General features: G+C 37.6%; 1 protein-coding gene across 2 annotated transcripts in view; it reads left to right on the top strand.

Moving 5' to 3' along the window:
- Positions 1 to 3773, top strand: part of galnt18 (polypeptide N-acetylgalactosaminyltransferase 18) — a 77592-nt gene extending 73819 nt beyond the window's left edge. For both annotated transcript variants that reach the window (XM_020713982.2, XM_004066998.4), the window contains one exon: positions 3091 to 3773. In XM_020713982.2, coding sequence (XP_020569641.1) covers positions 3091 to 3237 — 147 coding nt within the window. In that variant the 3' untranslated portion in view covers positions 3238 to 3773. The remainder of the gene's footprint in view (positions 1 to 3090) is intronic.
- The last annotated feature ends 12366 nt before the right edge of the window (positions 3774 to 16139 follow it).

The raw sequence follows: 16139 nt of genomic DNA, 5'->3' as shown, positions 1-16139 counted from the left end.
AATCAGCTCTGCAGAGGGGGCGGAGTCAGCAGCTGTGCAGGAGCAGACTTCTACAGGAGCTAGAACACATACACATAAACACACCCTAAAACAAGCAGAAACTACCATGGGTCATAACAGCTGCAATCTAGCTATTTTTCTGAACATAAACAGCTTAGGCAGCGGATCTCCAGTGTCTTATTCTCTTGATTCATCTACAGTAGTATGGCATCCAGTATCAAAAAAGGAAATAGCCATAGGCTAGGTAACCATGATTCTGTGACTTTACATATACAGTAAGTATTTGCATCATTTACAGAAAGAGTGACTCAAACTTAATGACAGTTTTTCATGGTTTGTGGTTCTGAGGCTGCCAGTTGCATTTCATCAAAAAAAGTACTTCTCAATATCCTCCATGGCAGCAACTTTATTGCACAGTGATTTATTGCCAGTTTACGATTTCTAAAGCCGCCATACTTTTGTCCTCTCTACTGTCAGCAGAGTTGGCATCTGAAATTTACTTTTCCTCTTTTAGTCAAATGATTTTACATCAATATGCTTTCAGGTGGCTTTTTTAAAATAGGAAGACATTTTTTTTGCAACGTTCCTGTTCCTCAAACACCTCACATTTCTGTCCCTGCTTTGATGGTGAGCACAAAGTGTGAAAAAGGTTTCTCATGCTAAAACTTGTATGTCACGTATCTTCACACTGATCTTTATTTTAGTTTCCTGCATTATTCAGGGAGCAGGATGCAGCTTATCATCTAGTCTGGAGCGTATTATGTATCAGAAATGTTCATTAATTATTGAGTTAGTTGTGGCTGCATGTGTGCAAAGTTTTAACCTCAAACAGAACAGAGTGCCTCAATGCAGCTGAACGTTAAAAAAATGATTTGCTGTGTAATTCTATATCTAAGCTTTTCTTTAAAATGTACAGAGCTTTGTTTAGACATTCGGAAAGGATCTATTGTTCCTTCTTTCACCAAAAGCTTCTCTATATGGGAGCAACATTTAGTATAACCTGCATCTCAAACATATCTGGCTGTGTGTTACTGATAACCTTTCATGTATTGCATCATGGGTTGGCACAGGCAGTCTCCAAGTAATCAATCATAAACACACACTTCGAAGGGTTTACTGCCAATCTGTTGTCTATTATAAATGCCTTTTGGGCCTCACAGACACGCCAAGCTGTTGAAGAAAGATAGAAGGAATAATTTAACTTGCTGTCTTTATAAACCTGTCCAATCTCTGGACCTTCTCCTTCCACATTTATCAGAAATTTTTGCTTATATGGCTGGAGAAAAAAAGCACTTTTCACAGCTTTCACTTCTATGTTTTGGCGTTTGAAGGGCTTCTCTTTAGTCACTTGGCCTTTGTCAGCCCTGACAAATGAGAAATAATGAGAAAATCCTGCTACATTTTATAAGGACATAGCACAGTGCTTTTTTCCCAGCTGATAGCCTTTATCTGTCACGACTCTGCCAACAGTTGTGATATTAAATTTGATAAAGTAAAAGAAAATGGCCACTTTTGATGTTACAACCTCTTTCATAGGTTATCAGTGTTCATAGTTGCAGTGAATTAAATATTAATGGGCAAAATAATAAAAAAATGTTTATATAAAACACAATGGGAATTCTTCTTTCATCTTTAAGCTCTGTTGACGTGCTTGTGCCTTTTTATATTTTTTAATTTCTTTTCTTCTATGACAAAAAAAATAATGAAACATTGTCTGGTAGTTCTCTTTAAACAATACGAATGCTATTTAGTGGACCCGGTAACAAAAGTTCAGCCATTCCTATCAGTTTGGCCATACAGGAAACATCATTCATGTGAATTTGCACATCCTTTATAAAATACATTTATAAAAGCAATCTCCATCCTAGAAGTAAGAAAACAAAGCATTAGGTAAGTAAAACATTACATTTCATTTTCACCAACTCAAATGATGTGTGTCTGTGTCATTTTTAAATATTGATAACCACCCAGCTTAACTGGACTTGTTTTCCACCTGGAGATTATCAGCCATTACATTATCTACTAAATTTAAATTGAACTGAATTGCAAAGTCAAGTGGCAGGGATAGGCTCCAGCAGCCCCATGACCCCAAAAGAGACAAAACAGGTTTAGACGATGAATGAATGAATGAATGAATGAATCAATCAATCAATCAATCAATCAATCAACGAACGAATGAGTGCAAAGTCAAGATGACCCAAAAGATGCAAGAATGTGCTTGCAAATCATGATGGGGAAAAAAGGACAAAAAAACATCAAACAATTGCAACAAATCAATAAAAAAGACCCAAAAAAACTAGCTGTTTAAAAATTCTGTAACAGAACATTGGATGTACTGTCTAAAAGAAAACCACCCGCCTCAGAAAACTGAAACATTGTAAAACAGAGTGGAAAATACTGTTTATACATTAACATTAATTAAAAAAAAGAGAGGCATATATGAACTGGACGTATAATCTCTGAAGTCACATAATGGATTTTCCACAGCAAAAATGAAGCCTGTAGTGGGCTGAGCACATTAACCAGCCTTTACTCTGCCCACCTCAATGCCATTTGGAAAATGGCAGTCGGATGGGACAAGTTGAATTTGAAACTCTGTTGGGTTCATTCACTGTGACAGACTGGCGACCTGTCCAGGATGTCCACTGCCTTCGCCCACAAGTGGCCGGGATAGGCTCCAGCAGCCCCGTGACCCATAAAGGGACAAAACAGGTTTAGAAGATAAATGAATGAATGTTGGGTTCAACCAGAGGACATTCCATCTGTTAACCAAAAAGAGAAACCAGAATGGAAACCAGAAACCAGAATGGAGTTTCCAGAAAAATCAAGACAAATAATGGAAAAAAAAATCACCAAAGCAAAATAAGTCTTTGGTACCAACTATATTTTTATTTGTATTTCAGTTATTTCAAATCTGACTCTAAAATTCAATGAGAGATTGCTTCTTTCTGACACCAGCCTATTAAGGTCTTTTGAAAAACTGCAACATTTTTTTTCCCTGATTTGCATCAAATTCTAAAAAAGAAAGTTTATAAGATTTTTTTTTATCATGTTCAATTTTAATTACTCCATTTTAATCTTTTTTTTTAGGGAGGATCCATTCAAAACAAGAAGTCAAAGAGATGCCTGGAGCTCGTAACAAGCAGCAGCAACGAGTTTGGCTTCCAGCTGGCTCTGCAAAAATGCACTGGACAGAAATGGTTCATCACAAATGTGCTGTTCAGCAATTTACTATGATCCACTGTTGAAAGATACACTGAATTTTATGATATGTAGACAAGATGAAGCCTTTTGTTTTGCTCCATACTTGCATAAAAATAGCTGCCAAGTGGAAGAATAAATATCAGGAGAATGCTGCATGGTTGAGCAGGTTTGTTTTGAGTGACACGATGTCCTTTAATAGGCAGTTGACATTTCATTCTGAATGTTAAACATTTCATTTTACCAGTGGGATTCGCCTTTTTTGTAGATTTTACTAGGTAACGTGTTAAATATACTTTGTGCAGAACACAATGCACTCAGATTTTTGTTGACTGAAAAGACCTGAAAAATGGGGCAGTGATTTTTCACTGGGTTTAAATTTTGCTACTGTGTAGCGATCTTTTTCTGAATCTGTCCCTGCTGTAATTATCTTCTGTTAGTGTCTCAGGTTTGTAGGGTTGTTATACAAAGCAGCTGTGGGAAATAATTAAATGATATGAAAAACGGTATTTTCAAAAATGTACATTTTTGAAATATTTTGAATATTTGTCAGTAAAAAATACTTCTGATGACCAGTGTCTATTTTTTTCTAATGCCAAGGTAAGTTATGAAAAAGGGCCCCTTTGTTCACTAAGGCCCATTATGTCCAACATATTCCCTACAGGATTAAAGCTCCAGGATTGGATCGTGGTCCAAAACTGGAATAATTAAGACAAATGGGATCTTGAGGATTCTGATTTGGTTTGGACATCATTTCACTGCATTTAATTTGACTTGTGTTTGATAGTGGTTCATTTTCTTTGATAAACGCAATCTGTTTGATTTTTCTGAATTTTATTAGATATAAAATTAGTTAATCCTCATTCATTCACACAAATCAACTATGCAAACATGAAAAAACAATTAACAGAAGAGCAGTACAACCATAGAGGAAGAAGGAGATCAAGAGCACAAATGCAAAATACAGAATCCTGTTTTAAAAGTACATGAGTGACAGGTTTCTGGGCATTGGTTGACTTGTTTTGTCCCTTACAATTACTATTATGGCAAAAAAAAGAGGGAGGGAGGGAGGAAGAAAGGAATTTGACATGGTTGTGTGGGATACAGAGGAAAGCAAGGAATATGGCGTTTATAGGAAGGAACGGTAGAGAAGGTCATGTAAATTCCAGACTTAAATTACAACATACTTTTCAGAACCAACAGCTTTTCATGAAAGGCAAACATGCAAATGGGAAATGTGAATTTTGTGGTGACACCATGACATTAAAACAAGTAATAATGACATGAGAATATGAACAGAGAATATTCAAACAGATAGAAAAACTGAAAAGCTAAAGATGAGCTGGCATATATACAATGTGCTAAGTAACAGAGCTGCTTATAAAATATAGACATATAAGCTTCGTTTCTAAAGATAACAAAGTTTTGTGGAAAATTTAGTTGGTACAAAGGGAGGGTAGGAAAGAAATTGGGGTATTAAAAAAACCCCATCCCAATCCGCACTCCAGCCCAGGTGGTGGCGCTAATGCGCTACGAAACTGTTTGCCAATAAACCACAGAACAAGAGAGAAACTCCGGGGCTGCGGCCCTCACATGTTCAGCTTGAATGTCCGCAGTCTACTTCAACGTTAACACAATAAGTCGGTTAACCGCGTGGTAACATCTTTACACCGGACATTAATGCATTAATTAAAAAAAACGAGTCAAATTAAAGTGGTATTTTAACAAATAGTTCGTTAAAAATCATGAGTGTCCTGCTATGTCAAGCCAGCTGGATTGACCGGAAGCTCCGCAAAGTTCGTGTTTTGTCATGCTCTCACGGAAGATACACTTTCACAACAAATTTAACAACAAAATAAAACAAATCGCTTTGTTGAATTTTTAAAATGATTGTCCTAGAGCAAAATATCACTCATGTTTGGTCGCTACAGTTTTGCTAAGACTTCCTGCTTTTGTCATTAAGCTCCGCCTTCTTCCGGGTTGTTGTGTCTGATCCGGTGAGCCGAACGGATCTGGAAATCCCTATCCGAGCAGATCTGAGAGAATTCCTTTTGATCCAGCAACGTTTTGAAATACAGATATAGAAACATTTCATCCATGAGTTCAGATTCGGGGATTTGATTAGATAGATCCAAAGTTTCACAATACTGGACCTTTATTGAAACGGTTGGACAACATGGACAGCAAGAGCAAAGGAAGTAATTTTACCACAGTGGAAACAAATGTACTGCTGGAGGGGGTTCGTTTAAATTACCAAGCATTGTTTGGCAGTGGATCTGGACAGCAAACGGTGACTCCCAAGGTAAAGAATGAAATTTGGCAAAATATAACCAGGCAAGTTAACGCCACAGGTGCTGGTGAACACAGGACAGCTGATCAAGTCCGGCTAAGGTGGAAGAACCTCAAACAAAGAGCAACAAGGGACATGTTGGAGGCCAGGAACCCCCCAATAGGAAACAAGCCTGTTAAACGGGGAGAATTCACAGACTTTGTTTTTGACATTGTGGCTGGTGAAAGCTCACGAGCTCTCCTTGGATTTGTGCCTGCCTGTGTTGAGGAATCAATTAAATCTGAACCACTCGACATCTGTAAATTGGAGATGATCCCCATCATCCCTGCTGATCCTGACACAGAAGAGCCTGGCACCAGTCAAAACCTTGGCCATGACACAGAAGAAGAGAGGATTTCTCCAGCTACACCACCAGTTCATCGCCGTAAGAGGCATTATGAGGAGGAGCATGCCTATGAGAAACTGCTGAGGGTGGAAATAGAGAGGGCAAAGGAACAACTTTCCCTCGCAAAGGAGCAGAAGGAATTAACCTTGCTCAAGCAAAAAGAGGTCAAACTCCGCATCCAGTTACTCCAAAAACAGTTACAAGATTAGATTACTTTTTCTTTTTGGTGGCACGGTGGAGCAGTGGTTACCGCTCTTGCCTCACAGCAAGAACGCAGTTGGTTCAAGTCATGGCTGGGGGTCCTTCCTGTGTGGAGTTAGCATGTTCTTCCCTTGCATATGTGGGTTTTCTCCGGCAACTCTGGCTCCCTCTCACCGTCCAAAAACATGCTTCATAGGTTAATTGGTTACTGTAAATTGTCCCTAGGTGTGAGTGTGTATGGGTGTGTGATTGTGGCCCTGTGACAGACTGGTGACCTGTCCAGGATGTCCCCTGCCTTCGCCCACGAGTGGCTGGGATAGGCTCCAGCAGCCCTGTGACCCCGAAAGGGACAAAACGGGTTAGAAGATGAATGATAACTCTTTTTTTCTTCTTTTTTTTATGTTCACTGGTTTTGAATCGCTCTGATTTGAAACATGATTGTTTTTAACGTAATAAAGCTATTCATCAAGCTAATGTCGAACTTTTTATTTTTCTTGATGTCAAAAAGTTTTAAGTTTTATGTTTGACTTAAAATTTTGTGACAATATTTTTTGTTCTGTTTGTCAAAATGTGTCTGTTAGTGTTTTTCAACCAAAAAAAAAGCAAGTTTAAATGTAAGTAATGACTACATTAAAGAAACAGAATTAACGTTAAGTGGCCAACAGACATTTAACTAAATGGGAATAATTGTTTTTTCCCCCAAAAAAAATTAATAAAATATTTTTGTTAGTTACATTTTTGATTTAAAATAAGGGACTGCAGCTGCAGAGCCACATGTAGCTCTTTTACCCCTCCACGTGGCTCTATTTAAAGTACGGTATTTCAAAAAGTATTTCATTTTAAAAGTTACTGTAAGGTAAGAAAAATTTTCAGAAAAAAAAGTAGAGTAAACTAACTCAAACTTTATGCAACTGTACTGTCCTTTAACTCAACAGTTAAAGGACAGTACATATCACAAGTTGAACTAAAAACATTTTGACAGATTTTTGTGTGCCGTCTACCACAGAAAATCAGTTGGAGGTCAGTAAGCACAACCAGAACCAAGGCACACCAGATTACGGGGCAAAGTTTTTATTTTTAAACAAATTAACCCTTGTGCTATCCTAGGCACTTTAACATTGGGAGTTGGGTCATCTAGACCCACTAGAAAGTGCGCTGAACCTTTTTGCTTCAATGATTTGTGAACCTCGCTGGTGTCCATGGATTACATGAAATCTTTCCACCTTTATCCACCTTTGTCATGGTAGGGAGAACTCGTCAAAGTAAGGGTGGGGTCATCTAAGATAGCACAAGGGCTAAAGGATTTGAAGTGAGTCACCTAATTAGCTCTGATTTAATATTCGAGATTGACAAATTTCTGACACAAACTGTAAAATTAACATTTTTTTACATTATACATTACCTTATTACCTAACTTCCTCATCGTGGGATTAATAAAGTATAATTCCATTCAACACACTAACTACACTACTTTGCTACATTGAGATGATCCTAAGTGACATGGTATCTTTTATTTTGAAAGGAAGTCATGTGAACCTTTGTTATAAGTTAAAAACTATTTTATATTTAAAAAAATGCTATTTTCTCCATGTTTTATTTATGCCCCCCCAAAAAATCATTTTTATAATAATAGTAACAATAATTAAAAAAAAAAAAAACGTTTTATTTTTCTAAAGATTGAAATAATACTTTGTGGCTTCGACCGGGTTGTGGTCAGCGAGAAATCAACTCAAACTACATTGAAGGTTGCAGAGCTCTGATATAGATAAAAAAAACAAATAAAATCTCAATGTGTTTACATTTTTCTATAGTTACAACTTTATTGTATGAGCATGAAAATGATGTTGGTCCCTTTTGTGCAGCATACAGAGTATGCTGCAATTATAGAACTGTTCAAAATTTATAGTTGCTCTTACAATAACAGGGAAAATAATATAAACATTAAATCACTATTTGAAAAGAAATACAAGTATAGTTTTTATTTGTTTAGTTTTTTGTAAGATTACATAAAATTGCAATTAAATAAACAGGAAAGAAACACAACTGCTTTAAAATTTGTAAACCCCCTAAAGGCTTTAGTTAACAGCCACAATTAACCTCAAGTTTTTGTGCTGCAACTTTTACAAAATAATGCATGTGAGATCCTGAAGGAACAGGAATATCAGTAACTCAGACTACAGGAGATCAGCAGCCCAGTTTTACCTCAGGGGACTGTAATCCCACATTTCACTATGTGTGGCTCAGATTTTCAGTACAACTCAAGACTCCTGTCATCTACAGAAAGATTCTGATGTTTTCAAGAAGGGAAATAGCAATTCTTAAAGAAGCAGTCAGTTTTAAAAGCAAGGTGTTACATATCTTTTATGCGTCTGTTGAGTGTAAGCACATCTACAGTGACTTGTTAGGGTGGTAGTGTCAGAGCAAATGACTCGAAAAGAACTGATGAAGAAGGCTCTGCTTTGGATCTTTCTCTGGAGCCCCAGGAGGAGATTGTTTACGGAACATGCTCTCCAAGAGGAAAACCATTATGAAAAACCTTGAGCATCCTTTTAGTGGCACAGTGACTTAACAACAACGTTTACAGACTCCTTCAGATGTACCGTAGCACTAAGACCCACTGAAGATCCATCCTCCCTGCAGACATAACTGCCTACGACAACTCAATGAAAAGTCTTCAAAAAGAAAATGACTACAATTTTTCATTTTCTATTAGGGATTCATTTAATATTTTTTTTTATTGAAAGTCATTTTTTTTTTATTCAGAGATCTCCAATACCTTGAATTGCAAAATCTTAATATTAAAAGGTACTTTTATTTTGGATTGGAGAATACTCAACTCAGTAAATGCATGCAGACTTAAGTGTTTGAGGACCAACACTTACACACACACACACACACACACACTTCAGCAACGTCAATATGTCATAACAAACGCATAGGCTCAAGCTTGGAAACGGGGCAGCTATCTGCAGTGACTGCTGCGTGTACCTATGGGAAACGACAAGCAGCACTGCCTGCTTCCAGCATGTCAGTCCTCATTACCGTCCACATTCTAACAGAGCTCTGCAAACCATGGCATTAAATTTAGATGCAAACCCAATTTCATCAAAAGACTTCCCTCCTTTCCCACCCTAATTATGTGTAATAAGTGCAGCTATGCATGCACACATTTTTGCGTGTCAGAAAACAGCGCTCTTGTGCACTTTACATAAAAAATCTTAAAGCTGATTGATCGCCTGCTGGTGAACTTTTCAAAGCACTTGACAACAGATGGAGTTTGTGTACTAAAGGATGAACTAGATTATTTTTTCATCAATTCGCAATAGATTTTATGAAGATAAAAAAAAATACTGATGTTGTTTTTCTTCTGTTGGCACAAAACACACTGGAGAAAATGTTTGTGAATGGGGGCATTTATGCTTCTTCCAACTGTGATGAAGCTGCATATGAAGCTGTCTGCAAAAGTATGAGTCACAAGCAATATTTCAGAAAAGTGCTGGCCTGATTTCAGTCAAGTCAGGATGATATTATCTCTTTCCTTCCTTGGAATCCAACAGTTACAAAAAGAAAGTCATTTGCCCTGCTAAGGGCATTAAATATTCACTTTTAACATGCATATCCTGTCTTTTTGTGGCAACTGTCGAGAAAAATAAAATCCCTTAACTCTTTAACTCTCTCTGACACTCTAAATATATAAATATACATTTATATGAACACGTTCTTCTCCATCTATTGTCCCATTTTTCTCTTTTTTCTTCAGAGTCTCTGTTTTTCTTGTGAAATAATCTCTTCATTAAAAAAACTCAATTCACTTGATGGCAGCTCAGCGTCAGGAGAAAAAAGGTATTTTAACAAGTTCAGCTCCACAGAGAATTCAGCATCCTCCTCACACTAACACAAACTGTCCTCCTTAACCTCAGCTATGGAGGTTCAAGCTGCTTCTCATGTTCACTTACATCTGCCCCCCAAATCTAATCTGATTGTCATCAGATGTCAGGCAAAGTGGCAGCTGAGACGTCTGGAACAGGGCTGCACGTTTCGGTTGAGTTGATCCCAGAGCTTTGAGGTCCTGTGCAGACAAGTTGATCTTTGCATAAGAACAGGTCCCAGTAAAGTGGAAAACAATCTGCCTCGTAAAACCCTTCACCCCTCAAAAGACTTTAGACCAGTTGTGCTAAAAGGCGTGGACAGACTGCCACAGTTACAGCCAAGTGAAGAAGTAAAATCCTCCCAGGATCCATTGCTGTTTGCTTAGCAGACTGCCACTGAAGTTTAAGATGCCATAAATCTAGGAGATCATCTGTGAGTACACCCTGCCAGCTAGTGCTCAGTCTGAGAGCAAAGGAAAATGCACTCACATCATTTCACTTGTCTGGTAAAACTCAGCCTAGACACCGTCAGAAATAATGAGTTCTTTGTCATTGTTGTGAGTATTATTGATTAACAAAAAAAATAAGAGTACGGATAAACGCTTGGCCAGCTTGTTCCATTGTTTGTGATAAATCACAAAAGTTTTTCTTTTGGAACGAAAAAAAAATACAATTTTATAGAAAAGGGAAAATATTGTTCATAATGTAGAATCACACATGGCTAAAATTACAGCTATACAAAAAATAGCAATGAAAAATCATTGTTTACAAATTAAGGTCAGAAAAACCAGACTGTACCACTCTTAGAGAACTTCTTTCAAAATGTTATTTTGGTTAGTCTAACTTTTTTCTTCCTGAAACACCATAATAGACACCAACAACAAACTGATGCAACAGCACTGTCTGCAGTCAGATGATTGAAGTCTATATTGATTCAACAGTAACTCCAATATGTTTTTCCTCTGTTCAAAGGCACCAAGAACAGCAAAAAATAAATTTCAGAGATCAATGAAGTAACTTTTGTTTGAATACAAATTATCAAACATTTTGGTTATTTTATCGCACATTTGACAATCTCTGGTTTATAGCTCCCTTCTGTTTCATGTGAAGTCTCAGAAGCTCCAGTGGTCGTGCCTATGAGGATAAGTGATACACATGGGGGGGGGGGACTTCTAGGAACTTCAAGGACCTCTAGGAAATTTCTGGGGCACTCACACTACAAAATGGTGAACGCACTATGTAGTGCACTATGTAGTGAGTAGTGAAGGAATCAGACACAGAGGTCTGGTTAATCAGCAAAGTGCAGGCAGCTGTGACTGTTCAGCAGGATCCACAGGTGAGTGGGTAGAGTCACAGTCAGCCTGCACAGAAAACCAAAAAAAGACTAAATGAGAACAAAAGACAACATTCAAACAAGTAAAACATGACACAGCAGAGCTGCTTTTTCCAACTTCATGCCCTTAATGCCTATGAGGGACTTAATGTAAGAAAATTGTTGTATCATCTGTATAATTGATGTGCATTTAAAGTACATATTTATGGTCTGATAAATGTATTACAGAAAATAAATTAATGCAAGTTGGTATCCATTAAAATTCCAAAGTAATACAAATGAAGATAAAGAACTTAAACTTAAAAAAAAATCAGTTACCGGTAAACTTCCAAAATTATTTGTAATTCAGTTAACACTTTTGTCTCACTGCATCTATATTTAATCATTTTTGCTGCTTACTGGAGCAAACCCAATGACTCAACCTTCCACATTCTGTTCTCACCCCCCTCCCCTAGTACAGATACATAAAACATTAAGAAATACAGTTGTAGATGGAATTCATGGAGAATCAGCCACATTTCATACTGCTTGGCAGAAAAACAGCTTGCTTGTTCAAATAAGCATCCGGAGAGCTACTGAGATTGCCTACAAAAATTAGATATTAATAAGAAAGCAAGAGGTATTGCAGAAAAATAGAAACAAGATTGCTATCACATGCTCTTGCATATACCATTCCGCCACAGGGCTTTACATGTAGATAAAGTTTCAGGTACCGGTAAACGTTTTCCATGAGTCAGGAGTGATACTGCGTCGTCATGGCTACCAGTGCTGAGCTTCAGACTCACGCATCCTGGCGTCAGACAAGAGGAGAACAAATTAGCTGCAAAGACTTGACAGGATGCTACTGCCTTGAGATTAAGATGAAACTTTAATCTTTGCCCTTTTTGTGTCACACATGAGTGCTTTAACCTATGCGAGTGTACGAGCTGACAAGTCTGTTTGCTTTTGTGCATCCATTGAGATGCAAGTGAGGATGAGCAAGAAAAGAGATGTAATGGCTTTGCTAGAGGAGAGATTCATTTTCCACATGAAGAAACGAAAACAAAAGACAGCCCATCTTTGAACTCTCACTCAGGGAGGTTTCATCTAGATGCTTTTTAATTACTGTATTTTAAGCAAGCGCCTTTCTAAAGATTCTCGATAAGAGTTTAAAATAAACATAATTACTTTAAAATAGATTGTGCTTAAAATGTTTTAGCTTTGTTGTGATAATAAAAATCTAGTGTAAACATCAATAGAATAAATAACAAAAGGGTTATTTTCTACTTTAAGATACTGTCATCTTTTATTTCTATAACTTTACCAGACAGAATTATTAAGAGGAGGATTCATCACTTATCAAAATAATAACAGCCCCTCTTAACTTATTTTGGGGAAAATTTCATGACTGAAGTAAAAGGCAATCATTTGACTCAATGTTAAATTCTATAAAAAACTATTTCAGTTGTATTCATTGTCCTGTCCTTGTATTTGGACTGATTTTATTTTTACAAAGGCTAATGTACCAGTTGTGTGTTTAAAAACAAAACTTAATTTTTCTCATCTAAAAAAAGTGAGGCAGATACGAAGAGAGGAGTTAGAGAAATGCATGTCACAGAAAACGGATGACAGTAATGAAACCATTTGATATTTCTAACTACAAGATGTGCCCACACCTGCAGTCGGCCTAAGACCGTTGACTGGGTAATGGAACGGGACCCAGTGAGTGTGACATCACCCATAGAAAGTGATTTACATCTGGTTCCAATCAAAAGATGACTATTCAGTCACCTTTTTTTTTTTTTTTGTGATGCGGACATCCCTAGTCACCATGGAGCAGAAATCATCCGTAAGCAGTATATTGGTCCAAGTGGGTCTGAGTCAATATTTCTATGGCAACCACTCTCACCAATATGGAGTGAGCTTGTTGGAAGCCCACGCCCCCACACCACACACTTTGACTGAGGCATCTGATTGGCCACCTCATAACTTGAATATCTCACACTGCAGAAAATAATATCATAAAAGAATTAGGGTTAGAAAGAACTTGTTAAAAAGAAGTAAGCAGAGCATTCATTTTTATTCTGATAAATGGAATGAATAATAGCTGTTTATTTCTCTATAGAGGTCTTTGGGATTTTCGGCTTCTTGGACCCAGCAGGTAGTTCCTGTTTGGAAAGCCAAGGGGGAGGGGTCCCTCAGTCCGGTTCTCATATTCAGTCAAAGGTGGTCTTTTATTTGGTACTAATCAAACACATGAATTTTGGTTTTAAAGTAAGTATTTTTCAAAACCTTTGAAATAAATGTCTAGTTGTTTATGTTTTGAACCTCCCTGTCAGATGAATGATGAGCACAGAGAGCCTAAAGGCTAATTGCTGGAGCACGTCAAACCTAGCTCAGCTTTACTTTTGCTTCTCCTGTTACACTCGGTTAGTGCTAACAAGTCAGTCAATGCAGGATCTGTGGTGTGTTATCCATTACAGCCTTATTGACTTCAGACAGTGATGGATGGTGTTGCTCCTCCAGAGATCTACTAATCACATTATATTTTTGAAAATGAGTTTTGACAATGATGTCTTCAGACTCTGTAACATTTTAGTATCTCATCCCTGAGTTATAATTGATGTTTATGAAAAAAACTATGAGTTTTTTCTGTATTCTGAAGCAACGACTTTACTTAATTGTTCATTTTCCTCCAGATTTCTCTGTTAAACTTGTTTTTCTCAATTTAGGTAAAGGCGAGATGAATCCACACTAGCTGGTGATGGCAAACCTCATGTACAGTGTAGTTCCATTTGTGATTTATGGCTTAATGTACTGCACTGAATGTCAACTAAAAATAATGTCATCTAAGCCTGTGTGGAAACCTCACTATATGCTTCAGTAAAGAGATCTTTCAATTTGCTTCTCAAGTCTTGTTGTGTTCCACACAAATTATTCATGTTAACACTACATAATCCTGATTAATTCCTTGTCTGATTTGGTCATATGTCTGTGTTTAACCAACTTACCACTTGACGACTTACACATTAAGCCCGTAAAACAATGTTCCGGAGCAACGTTGCAATTTGTTCACAACTGCTTATACTGTGCGTGTCACAGAATACCCATGCGCATTTCTGTGTTTATTAAAAAGGAGTAGCAGTATTTAAACAACTCATTTATTGTGTCATTTATTTTCCTGAAACTTAACACCTTTCACTCAAACACAGAGATGAAATCCATCCTAATATTAAAATGTGAAAAAGATTCTGATTCAATTCTGCGAAAATCCACAAAACAGACAAGAAACCTGACGGTCTGACAAACGTCAGGGTAGACCCACAAGCTTCCAACCTTTGACAGCATTTTCCCTGTGGCACTGCTTTAGGGCTTGTTTGTGTGTTCAAAAAACATTCTTAATAACACACAGACTCCATTCAATCCCACCACATCTTCAAGTGTACCTCCGTTTAATCACCCTATGGAAGCTTCACTGAGTTTTTAATGAGCGAAACACCAGTTTACTATTGAACTGTTGCAACTCGCCCAAAATATGATGAACAACTGCAGGTTAATAAAAAAAATAAATTGCGTTTTTTGTTGTAATATCCTACCATCATGGGCCACATTACAATCATTCATACAAATCTTAGTTGCTCTTGTCATAACAGAAAATTCAGTTTTGCTGTCTTTTTTTCACTGTGTGACACTGAGGTGAACCTTTGAATGGATTAATTTATGGTCCTGACACATGTTCTTCCGTTTATGAGTTATTAAATCCTCAGCTTAAGGGCAGGGTTGAGTCCAGAAGACTTGGTCAAAAACATAATAAGTATCATGAACTTGAGAATTCGTTTTGTCTCTACAGAGCACAGAAGGTCTGACAAAAACCCAGAGAGAAGCTGCTTGTTACTAGGGCAGCTTTGGGAAAGAAATGTGGTTGATTAGGGTGAAGATGAGCAGCAGAAACACTGTCAAAGACCTCAGCCAAGCCTGACAAAGATCCGGGGCGTGCAGATGATTTTAGAGGGGCAGGAGCTCAAAGTCGGAAAAGGGCAGAAAAAACACTTTTTTTTGTCCCTTCAACAACATGGAAATGAAGTAAACTGCTAATAGATAACTACTCCGTTATGAAACCTGTGTAGGTGAAAGTGATACAATTGTCATTTCTTTATGTAAGCAAATTATTGTCAACATGAGGTCGTTCACTTTATCATAGACTTGGAAGACACAAAAGCAATAAAACACTGGATGCTGTTTATATTTGGCACAAAGCTGCAGGCATAATCAACGTGAATCAAGTTTAATACAGATGGTAATATTTTAAACAGACATCCTACAACTTTTATCCCCAAAATGCTGAAATAATTAATAATATTTAATAATTTGATGATGTTATTTTGCTGTGAGGATTCTGCGGTTAATTTGTTTTTTCAGTGGTGTATTGGGTCATGTTGTGTCCTCTATCAGTCACTCCAGGTTTATGTTAGTCATCCACAGCTGGATTCCTTTGTGGTAATTGTCTTCAGTGAGTAGAAGTGTCTGGTTTTCAGTTCTACCTTATCAGGACCTTAGAGCAGCAGTTTTTCTTGCTGTCCCCGCCTGTCCCTAGCTCTCTCTGGTGGCTCTGAGCCACAAAGACAGAGGCGGCAGCTCAGAATGGGTTTCGATAGAAAACCGGGGGATTTTGTAGCCACATTTTTTTTTTGTGTTCATTCATTCATCTTCTGCCTTTTTTCCTTTCTGGGTCATGAGGCTGCCGGAGCCTATCCCAGCTACTTGTGGGCGAAGACAGGGGACTCCACACAGAAAGGTCCTCCATTGATGTTCTGTTTCAGGTCCCCCAGCCGGGACTTGAACTGAGGGCCTTCTTGCTGTGAGGCAAGAGCGCAAACCACT

Source organism: Oryzias latipes, chromosome 3 (genome assembly GCF_002234675.1).
Source record: "Oryzias latipes chromosome 3, ASM223467v1".
NCBI lineage: Eukaryota > Metazoa > Chordata > Actinopteri > Beloniformes > Adrianichthyidae > Oryzias > Oryzias latipes.
The sequence above is the reverse complement of the archived record's forward strand: the minus strand, read 5'-3'. Positions and strand labels throughout refer to the sequence as shown.